The sequence below is a fragment of the Salvelinus sp. IW2-2015 genome, linkage group LG20 (assembly GCF_002910315.2).
Source record: "Salvelinus sp. IW2-2015 linkage group LG20, ASM291031v2, whole genome shotgun sequence".
Taxonomy (NCBI): domain Eukaryota; kingdom Metazoa; phylum Chordata; class Actinopteri; order Salmoniformes; family Salmonidae; genus Salvelinus; species Salvelinus sp. IW2-2015.
The window spans coordinates 744,385-755,988 of record NC_036860.1 but is presented as its reverse complement, the minus strand read 5'-3'; the positions used below and the strand labels follow the sequence as shown (position 1 = coordinate 755,988).

Here is an 11,604-nt window from a genome sequence, read left to right as displayed (position 1 = left end):
CCGAAGCACATCAAAGTAGCCCCGATCTGTCTGTTTCTCACACGGTTTGTCTCTCACACTCTGATTTCTCTCTCAAGCCCACGCCTTTAAACAAACCATATACAAACTGAAACACATGTGTAGGAATATGCTATGTGAGGGATTAAACATTTTCTTTAGATCATGTTTAGATTATATTTTCATATTTTCATGGCAGTCTTGCAAACGCTTTCTCAGACTGACACATTGATTTAAATGTGACCAAAATKAACGTGCCAAAGCATGGACATTCTATTTGACAAAATCAGGAATGACAGATTACTACCATATTGATTATTGACTATCACCAATAATGTCTTTAGAATGTTGCCTTAAAGTGATGCTACAGAGGTGTGTATCATTTCAGCCAGTAGATTTGAAAGTAGCGGTCACGAGCCAAAGTGGTTCCCTGAAAATTGTGCAGAATTGGTGTACCACCAGGACTCTAAAGTCAGCCATTTTGGTCGCAGATGCTCCTAAATATTTTGCTGTGCAACCTGGAATTTGAGTTCTACCGTTGTTTCAGCTCTGGCACTTCTCAGAATGGTGATCGATTAATAAAGTTTAGATCAAAGCTGATTCAGTGTCTCGCAAGATCACTTAACGATTAAGAAGTATTCTACATATGCCTAACATACCGAAAATAATAGTATAGTATAAAGTTACTGTTAGACCAAAAACACCAATTAATTTATTTTAGGATGAATAGGGTGACACTTTATTTGGATATTTGCTACTATCTTTAAGAAGTTAGGAGCCCAGTACTACCAATAAAAAATATAAATATGGGGTACAACTTCATCCATTTCGTATGATATGTTCCCACTAAGCACTTTTTTTTGGTGCAGTCCAAGGAAGTTGATTTTTGATGCGGTCCGGACCTACCTTTATTTGGCCCAAACATAGACGTCTATAATTTGTTCAGATTTGGTCCGGTCCGGACCAGCCTTGATTTGGCCCAATCATAGACATCTATGTTTCACAGGTTTGGACAGCATAGCACAATACAATACATTAGAGCATAGCAGAGTACCTACAGTACATTACAGAACGCAGTACRGTAAATAAAAGTAGAGTATAGTACAGTAGAGTAGAGTACAATACAGTAGAGCATACWAGAGTACAGTAAATTATGGTGTACTGTGTTGTACCCTACCGTACTTTACTCTAATGTAGGCTACTCTACTCTACTGAACTAAACTGTACTGTACTCTACCGAATTAAACTATACTTTACTGTAATGTACTCTACTGAATTAAACTGTACTGTTTGGTACCGTACTGTACTGTACTCTACTGTACTCTACTGAATTAAACTGTACTGTTTGGTACCGTACTGTACTGTACTGTACTCTACTGAATTAAACTGTACTGTTTGGTACCGTACTGTACTGTACTCTACTCTCTACTCTGCTGTACTAAACTGCGCCATACTGTACTGTGATGTTCAAACTTGTGAAACATAGCCTAGACGTCTATGATTTGTTCAGATTTGGATCTGATCAGCACCAACCAAATGTGTACTTGTTTGGGGGTGGAGCTCATTAGAATAATACCTAGCATTCTTTGCAGCTGTTTGTTTTTGCATTTCAATAATAGCAGACGCTATTATCCTGAGCGACGTACAGTCAGTGCATTGAACTAAACAATAAGTGGTCTGTTGGTTTATTTTGAAGGTTGGACTGTCAGTTTGAAAGATTCTGATAAAGCTAACATACGTAAGTGTATGTGTGACAAGTTGGAGCAATACTAATTATTCTGTTGTGTTCTTCAGCTGGCTCCTCTTCCCATATTAAAAATGATTATTGTGATATAATGCTTACTTCGTCTGGAAAAGACATCTAACGTCATTTTGCTTACTGGGTTGTGTCCTGCAAATGAATAAACAAATGCAATTTATATGATGTGTTACGAATTCCAATTCATAAAATATGTTACGAATTGTAAGTGCTTAAGATCCCCTTCAATCTCTTTAAAGAGAATACTATTCTAATTGCTATCAGAAACGGTACGTTATTGTGTTTTAACTGTACGTTATTGTGTTTTAACTGTACGTTATATTAGTTTATCACTCTCAGCTTGACTCCCTTGCCCTCTCTGGGGAGGCTGTGACCGAAGTGCAGCAATTGAAGCTCCATGGATTAAAACCTGTTTTCCCCAAGACCTGTCTCTGTCATCTTTTATTGTTTCCTTCTCTTCTGTAGGATGCATGCTATCAAAGGAACCACAGAACAAATCAGAGGGCCGTCCCTGAGTGCCGACGGCCTGTCTCTCATTTCAAACTCAGCTTAAAGCCCCCTCCCCCCCTCCGCGATTATCAGGGGCCTCAGTAGCACCCACCTCTCCGGGACCCCTGGTTTCAACTGCGTGGGAGCCGGACCGAGTCACACACCAAACGGCAACCAACCGCAACCACAACCGCCGCTATCCGCTGCCTGCTGCGCAGTCACTGGAAAAGCCTGCCTCGCCCGGGCCCCGTTCTCATTAGCTAGCTCAAGGTTGAGTGTGAGTATGTTTTGTGTTTGGCCCCTTTGAAATGATAATACAAGATAGGGCCTTTGAACAGGAGTTATTATGTGTTTTGGAGAAAGGCCTGTATTTCTGGGATGGAATTTGGATGTTTCGCAGAGTGCTCGGAGATGCCTTAGTTTAGTCATAGCTCACAGTAAACGCCTCATAAGGCTCTGCTGTTTAGGGACGGTTTGGCGCATTATTCCTGTGAAGAGGTGTGATGGGTCAGCCACTAGTTTATCTGGTGCAGTGTAGGCCTACAGTAGGCCTATGTGTGGTTGTGGCAACGCAACCTTCAGAATTTCTCCAGAATAATGGTTCCCCGTTTCTAAACAGTCAAATATGAATACCCCTGTCGAACGAAGTACGACATGTCAAACCGTAGCTCATGGTTTACTAGATGTTAACAGGCTCTTCGCACATTGCCTCTGGTGACAAGTACTTGCCATGTTAATACATCAACTTGCCACCAAGTAACTTCAGCATTGTAAAAGGCATGGACAGAGTGTAATCCACTGAATCTTGGGCTGGGTTGTGGATCTGTGCAAACAGCAGTCACAGAGCTCCAAGTTGATTCTGTGTCAATGTGGCGTGGCACCATTCGTCCTACTTGTCTGTCTTCTCCTCTCGTCTCTGTAGATCTCTGTTAAGCTCCCTCAACTTTCAGATGAAATGGTATCATCATGAGCCACATGACTTGCATGTGGACCAGAGTGACATTTGACGTATGCGGTAAGAACGAGTGCATCGCCCCTCTGTGTCTTATTCATGTGGTTGAGGCAGGATTATGACTTGATCCAATGAGTTGAACTGGAGAAGTGAGGCTGGGGTCAGATCTGCCTTGAATTAAACCAGTGTTGTAGCAGAAATAATACCATCACCTCCCCCAAGCCCAGTAATACAATTGGAGGAAAGTGTGTGCTTGTGTTGGCCTGYCGGAGCCCCTGATCRAACCACAGGTCGGTGTCCATTACAGAGAGCAGGGTCTCTGCTGATGGTTCAAACACAGCCCACGGCCCCAGCTTCAAAAGGCTCTGCTCACCGCACCCACTTATAGCCAACGGCGCATGTCAGTTAGTGTGGACCACACTATTCATCAGTTATGGCCAGCTCTGGGGCCATCCAGCACCCACAGCCCATAGTGAGTCGTCATTAGTTCGGAGTCAGGCCCCTCCCCCCCCTGTAAATTCTCAAGCACTGGCTTTTGTAGGAGATGTGGTGTAAAACCACAAACCTTTAAGAACTGTCACACAAACAACAACCCAGCCCTTTATCCCAAGTTCTAAAACTTTCACCGTTCTAAAAGTTTTGCCTCCTCCTTATGTAATTGCCTCTTGTCCATCCACACCCCTCTTCCCTCCTGTGGTACCACTCTCACACACATAAAACATTTCACAGTAGGACCATATACTGTACACTCCTCCTGGCAGAGATGTAGTCTCCTCTCTCTCACTCTCACTCTCACTCTCACTCACACACATATATATATATATTCAATTCAAGGGGCTTTATTGGCATGGGAAACATGTTTACATTGCCAAAGCAAGTGAAATAGATAATAAACATTACACTCACAAAAGTTCCAAAAGAAAGTCCTAATTCTCTCTCTTAATTTCTCTTTCGCTACACTCCCCCTCTTCTGTCTCCATCTCCGTCCCTCTCCGCTAGCGTCCTCTCCACATCTGGCTCAGGTCCAAGGCAGTCCAGCAATGTGTGAGGGGATGAATAGTGACTCTCATATTGGCTGGCTGCACCAGTCCACTTCCAGTCGTGCTTCTCCCATCCTAAACATCAGTCCAGCTGTTGGTGCATGTGAGGCTGACTGCGTGCGTGCGTGCGTGCGTGCGTCCGTCCACTGAATCGTGCTAGCTCCCCTAACCTCGGCAGATGTACGTGATTGTAGGCCTACAGTCATGTTGGCTGTGGTCTCTTCTTTGTCCTGACACTTACATTGATTTGCGTGAAAGCATGCACTAATTGTACTCTACGAAAATTAGTGCTGTCCTTGCTTTCAGTTGTGCATTATAATACATTTTGTTAATAGCTACAGAATATGTATTGCATGCTTTACCAATCATAGCAATGTCAAATGGTCTGGATAACTGAAATAAACAGATTCATTTGGAAGTTCTATGTTGACTGTTCCATGTGATTATTGACAGAGGTAGGCTTACCCCTTCTAAGGTAAAAGATGTCAAAAGCCATAATAGTAAATCATGTGTTTGGCATGACATATTACCTCATGAAGCAATAAACTGCCACTACCATTCAACGTCAACTACTTTAATATTGCCAGCCAGCTATAAACATCTTCAAACCCTTCACTGCGCCATTACAATGGACACATCTTCCTTGCATTATTATTTGCTAACTTGGCCGAAGCTTTCATCTTGGCTTTATGAGTTGTCGCACCAACCCACACACGGACAGGGCAAATGTTTGCTCCTCACAGTGCTCCGTAAACAACTGCAGACACACACACGCTCACGCTACAGGGAGGAACATGAAAACAGCACTAATAGGAAAAAGATGAGTGGACTTAGAGCATGTGCCGTGGAGAACACTTGGTGAGGAGAGAGGAGAGCAGGCAGGCAKGCYRCTGGACCTAACTTTTTAGGCCTTGCTCTGTTGGAAGGGGAACAGCATGGGCTGTGATATAATTATTACAGTATGCCTCGCTATATGCAAAGCAAAAAAWKMTATGAKGCAAAGTAACAATCAACCTTGAATTTCCAAGTTGGCATACCACTTGCTACCCACCCAGTAGGCTAGCCACCATCAAAAGGCCTTTCTAATATCTAGACACACCATATCACCACATTATTAGCCCAYATTTTTAATWAAAGTTTCTGTCTACCTTTCTCAAAACYTATTYTTGTAAATTCTGGTTGGMAYGYRTAGTATTTGTTATTTCCTCTGTGATTACCTYCAGGGATGAARCAGTCTCTTTTTATAYGGTCCAGATTAATTTAGCCAATGCCTTTGTAGCCTGCTGTATTTTTATTCAGATGTTCTTCTCAACAAACCACAAAGAGACCATACAGTATTTGATGTGTATTAGAGGGTATACCGTGGTTGTAATCAGTCCTGTCCTGGTGMTATTTTGAGCAGTTTACGGTGAGTGCTGTGTAAGCTAGCAAAGGGAGAGGCCTTGTCTGCGGTGGAGGAAAAAGTGTGTCATCCTGTTTATTTTCCTTTGGTTTGCGCGATGATAACAAAAAAATATTGCCGTGTCCACGACTCACAGCGAGCTGCCCCCACTTCAACGGGGGACCACAAGGTCTTTAGAACAACATCTTTGCTCTGAGGGAGAGCTTCAGAAGTTACAGCCGTTGTGTTAATGATGGGTCACTAGTGATTCCATGAGCTGTTTGTTCAGATTTCTGGCTTTGGTTATGCATAAAGGCACAAATCAACTCTGCATCCTTTGCCGTCCTGATGAGGCTTCAGCCTCTGAGGACCAACCCTGGGCCACAACTGTCTACACAGACGAGATACAGCCTCCCTCTGATTTAGGCCTAACGACATGGTTGCCTCTACTCACATTGTCTGCGTATGGAAATTAATCTCCCTACTTTCCACCCCTCTCTCATCCCTTCTTATTCTTTCTTCTTATCACCCTCTATCATTACTCACTGTCTTCTCGCTGATGCATATCCAATAAGACAGAGCAATATTTGGACAGGTGTTCCTTTTTTATATGCATTATCTTTAAGGGGTCTACTGGACGGGTGCACCACGTCATTTCATTGCAGTTTCGTAAGGAATAAACTGGCATCATACCCAGGTTCACTGTAGACCGCTATACTGTAGTCCGCACTGTACTGTATGCGTAATCCTTAACAATAAAAAACTGTTTAGCACCAATTTTCCTTTACTTTTAAACTTTCTTTTCCTGTTTCAGACAACTGTGGAGGCCACATCTGGAAGACAGATGTAATCCCTGAGCATGTTCTCTCTCTTTCTCGCTCTCTTTCTCTCGCTTGCGCACACATATTCACTCTCTCCTCTTTCTCGCTCTCTCCCCACTCTCTTTCTCGTTCCTTTCCTCCCTCTATTCTCAGGAAACATGAGAGCTGGACTAATTCTCTCTCCCTCCCACCCCCGGCGGACCACCCACATTCGGAAACGCCTAGCTGTTCCACAGGCAGGGTCTGTCAGCTTAGAGCGAAACTTAAAGAGAGAGATGTAAAGATGGGTTTGACTGATGGTTTTAACAGAGTATCAATTACATCAATGTCAACCCCGTAACCTACCGTTTTGCATAAAGAGAAGAGAGGAAGCTTTGAGAGCAGGCTTCAGTGTTTTCCAAAGTCAGAGGCACTTTCACTTAGGACTCCACACTCATCACCACTTATTAACGCCCTCTACACGCGCTCGCAATTGTCCTCAGCTAACACACACTGCTGCAGATGGTCCGTCTATAGCGGAGGTCTCCGTTATCTATCATGCATCATGTGAAAACCTTGTTTTCGAAAAGTAGCCTATACTCAACTCCTAAATTAAGTGCTTGAAAATGTTGGCCAATAAATGACTAAATTCAGTCTGAGGGAAATGTGTAATTGTGTGCTTTACAAGTATAAACTGTGTGACGTATACAGGACACAACAAACTGCCTTGGAAATTGTATTTTATTTCCTTCAGTTAGCAGTAAGGTATTTGTTTTCAGTTGAGCGCAAATATTTAATGTTCAACTTCAATGTTTTGGTCAACGTCTCCACCAAGTGGATCATGTATGTAACTTCCCCTTTATTTGAAGTTTTTAGTAGACCCTACCATACCTTCTATAATAATTGGTTTTGAAAATATGACCAGTCAATAGGCATGCCAGCAGTGAAACAACAAATATTATAACAAGTATTGTGAGGAATGTACATTGGTCAAATACAAGYCAATTGCACAATAAAATATAAGTGCAGTGAAATAACAAAGGGAAACTAAAATTGTTCTACTTCATATTCACCATTTCCAGCACCACCCCAACATCAACATATGTGAAAATGGTATGTTCCTATGTTTTGTAGTAAAAAAGAAAGAGAAATATGATTATGACTAATTGTGAGCTGGTATTGAATACAAAATGGTTGATGTCATTGGAAACACATCTTTCTCAATTTTTTTACTATAAAACAGAAATACACAATTTACACATGTTGATATTGGGGTGGTGCTGGAGATGATGAATATGAAGTTGAAAAATTGTGAAATGTCCCTTTTAAGGTTAATAACTGGAGCTATGTATCCCATTGCCATTATTTGTTTTTCTCTGTCTTTAGGGTCTTCCTTCTCCCCACTTCAGTGGCTACTGAGCCCACAGTGGCCCCCAGCATCCGCCCAACGGGCCCACCTACAAACAGGCCAACGAAAGCCCCCAGCAGAGACTCCATCCTCAGCATCTTGGGCAGCCTCCTCAGCCACCCTGTCAATCCTTGCCACAAGGACGAGAGAAATGAGGGAGAGGAGGAGGCAGGAGAAAGAGAGGTAATACCCTCGGTGTCTATGTTCAGGTTGTGCACACTCCTCTCTGCCTCCTCCCTAACTCTTGCCATCTCTTCATCGTCTAGCTCTTCCTCTGGAGGTGAGGCTGAGGAGGGCACCTCTTCATCTAGCTCCCCTCCACCTCCCTCTCTTCTCTGCCGCACTATCTCTGCCTGCTTCTCTCTTACCCTGGCCTCAGCCTCCTGGTAGAGGGGGCAGCTGTAGAACTCCACCCCGCTCTCTTTTACAGTCTGTTCAACCTTCTCCAGCAGCTCTTCCACACTCTTCCTCTCATCCTTCTCTCCTCTACTCCTCCTCTCCAGAGAGTGATAGCGGTCTCCACACATCACCACCAGCTCCAGTAGGTCTTTGCGTCTGGTGGCGATGTACTCGTCCAGCTGTTGTCCCAGAACCATCTGGTCTGTGTGGGTGAAGAGGATCAGGGTGTGTCCACTGACTGCAGTGGGGCCAAAAACYTTCTCCAGGGCCTCCAGGGCCCGCAGCTCCATGTCAGCCGGCCGGTCCACAGGGACACACAGCAGGAAGGCATGAGGCCCYGGGGCSGACAGGGCCACGCAAGAGGAGACATGGTGCCTCACCTCCTCCGGGGGGCGCTCTGAGCAGAACCAGTCTTGGGCGACTACCACTGATACCTGCAGGCAAAAACAGTGTGTAATGTTAGAWCCTCTGGTTGACATTTAAGTCATTTGATCAGTGTGTAGGCTACTGTCCTTTTAAAGTATCAACAAAGTATCTTACCCATCTCCCTGCAATGGTTCCTCTGTGCTTCTCACATTCCTGAGTGACAGCTGGCTCACTGGCAGTCTGGGTAAAGAAAGCCTGGCGGCCCAGTATGGCGTTTCCAGCTGCACTCTGTCCTGCTCTTGTCCGGCCAAGCAGAACCAGCCTCAGCTCTGCATTGGGACAAGGCGAGGAGATGGAGTGTTCTTAGAAAGGGAGGATTTAAGTAGCCCGCACACATCACAAGTTCTGTCATCTGATCTCTGCTTTCAGTTTCCGTTTACATTAGTACTGTTCAATAAGCAAAGACTTTTGTATCTCTGAAAGTTCTGCCAAAATATGTATTGTAACAATGGAGACATTGTACATATCTTTCCTGTGAGACAAAAAAAAATATGAATAGAACGAACTCGAATCACGAAACATCTCATAGGCTATACCAGGGTTTCCCACACTCGGTCCGTTTTGTTTTTTGCCCTGGCACTAAGTACACAGATGATTCAAATAACAAACTCATTATCAAGCTTTGATTATTTGAATCATCTGTATAGTGTTAGGGCAAAAAAACAAAACGTGCCACATGACCGAGTTTGGGAAACCCTGGGCTATAAAATGTAGCATACGATGTAAACACGTTTTATCAAATTCCAAAGAGACAGCTCAAACGAAATGCGGAGACAGCCTCCCTCACGTTCTAAAAACTGACAGGCCGTAAAGTGCGTTTGTGGCGAGTTAACAGCGCACAAGTGAGTATGAAATAGTCGTAAACAAACGCGAAGTCAAAGCCTACACTTCCTGGAACCTGCGTGAATAATTGGTAGGCTACACGTACCTGTTTGTGGGGGACCTGATGCCATCTCTTGATTGTGCGATATTGCCAGATATTATTGCCGTATTTAGCATGAACGCTAGTCAACTTCCTCGTGCCTACGTCCTGACTCATTAGAAGAAGGATCAGTCTGTGCCGTGTGCTTCTGCAGTCTTCAGGGCGTAGCCGTACAGTCAATGCTCTTCAAGTAAAGCCGGTTTTAGCCTGCTACGTTTTTGTAGTGTCTTTTGATGCAGTGACAAAAAAGTAAAGTAGGCTGACTTCTTCAATGGCAATTATGCATCAACATTCGAATCAATATGTTCATGGCATACTTGCTCAAACTTCCAAAAAATCTAATCTCCCGTGAGMACATTCTCTGTGTAGACTGATAATCTGCCAGAATTGAAAGGGATKCGCATTATATTATGTCAGGGGTATTCATCCGGAGGTCTGCGAATATAAATATTTGTATTTCAATGTTTTTATGACTACTGCTAGCAACAACAGAATAAACGAATTTTGAATGACATGCATACAATGACGTCAGTTTTATTTCTCAGTTTATTCATCACAATGACATGGTCGCAGATGTAATTGCAGGGTACAGTGAAATTCTTAAACTTCACGCTCCAACAGTGCAGGTCAAAATTATACAAAATGACACTGTCTTTGGATTTACATTCACTGGAATGTCTGACATAGGCATTGAAAAAGCACTTGCAAATAGACCACCAGTGCAGAAGTGCCACTGGCTTTCTGGTAAGCTTTTTTGATTTGGACATAAATGTTTGGCTAACCTTTGTTTAACCAGTTAAACAGATGCTCTTAGCGAAAATGTGTTACCGTTCTACCTAATATGATATGCTAGAGTTTACACTTCCTCTTCCAAATTATGTGGGGTCAAAATAATGAAAAACGATTTACCAAATATATTCATTTTAAAATGTTGATTACTTAATTCACCTGATAAGACGTGATATTTTTCGGGTGCTAATATAGGATGGGGGTCCCTGGAACACCGATTTGCCTGGAAGGCGGTCCCTGGGCAAGAACAGGTTGAAGACCATCGTTATATCGATACTGATTATTTGTCGCCATCTTCATATACACATACAGTGATTGGTCGCCAAAAATGGTTTGTTTACGTTTCTACCGGTTTGGCTAAATGGAGTAGGCCTACAGCGCTATCTAGTGGTCGCGTCGGGGACAACAGTTGTTGACAACGTTACGTTGTAACTGAGCGCTTTCATAACGCCTCAATCACACCAACAGACAAGCGCAAAATGGACGCAGCATCATCTGGATATGTGTGCCACAAAAGTTAAACATTCACCTTCTGCTACCATTTCTGTCAAGCCGTCTACGTTCAATAAATCCAACGTATGCTCCACATATAATGCACTGCAACGCAATGTTGCAAGTCAAACGCAGCGTTCCATCGGAAATGTACTTCTGGTGAACCAAAATGCAAAACAATGCCAGTGTGATCGAGGAGTAACCTTGACCTCGTTCTCCTAACCTGACACGTTTATTAGTTCGCTTAACTTGCCATGTAAATAAACCATTTGTGGCGACAAATCATCAGTATCACCAAACGTTCTCTCAATTTCTAACACGTATGAACACGAAGTTAATCACGCAGCTGACCAAATTACACTAGATTTTACTTCTCGGTTAACAGAGATGAACAACAATCCAAAGCACGTCATTAGGTAAGGTTTTGCATTCCTCCCTGGCTGGGGCAGAGAGGCATGTGGTAGCACAGACATAGTGTTCTAGTTGTTGTATGTGTAGAGAAAAGCATATCATCCTCAGTCTGACAAGGATCCTGAAGATTCACAGGCAGCTGCTGCAGTTCATGTACAATTCACTTTACTCACTTAAAAATAGCAATTTCAGTTGTAGGTATAACTGGCCTTAAAATGTAAACTATCTTGATACACTGCAATGGTTAGTTACAATAAATATAAGCCTTACTCATTCATTGGTTTGTGTAGGTGTCAGAACAACAGCTGTAGTTGAAATAAGGTGGTGTGGTAGATACCA

At 43.2% G+C, this 11,604-nt stretch overlaps 1 protein-coding gene across 2 annotated transcripts; it reads right to left on the bottom strand.

Annotated features, from left to right (window-relative positions):
- Positions 1-7,141: 7,141 nt before the first annotated feature.
- Positions 7,142-10,640, bottom strand: si:dkeyp-69e1.8 (GTPase IMAP family member 7). Of its 2 annotated transcripts, none has more exons than XM_024012309.2 (3): positions 9,580-10,640; positions 8,766-8,953; positions 7,142-8,659 (listed from the first exon to the last, which is right to left on the bottom strand). In XM_024012309.2, the coding sequence occupies exons 1-3, from the start codon at positions 9,602-9,604 to the stop codon at positions 7,781-7,783; spliced, it is 1,092 nt and encodes a 363-aa protein (XP_023868077.1). In that variant the 5' UTR covers positions 9,605-10,640; the 3' UTR covers positions 7,142-7,780. The 2 variants fall into 2 exon arrangements, with proteins under 2 accessions (XP_023868077.1, XP_023868078.1); XM_024012310.2 differs by having other exon boundaries at positions 8,766-8,920; positions 9,580-10,635.
- Between the last annotated feature and the right edge of the window lie 964 nt (positions 10,641-11,604).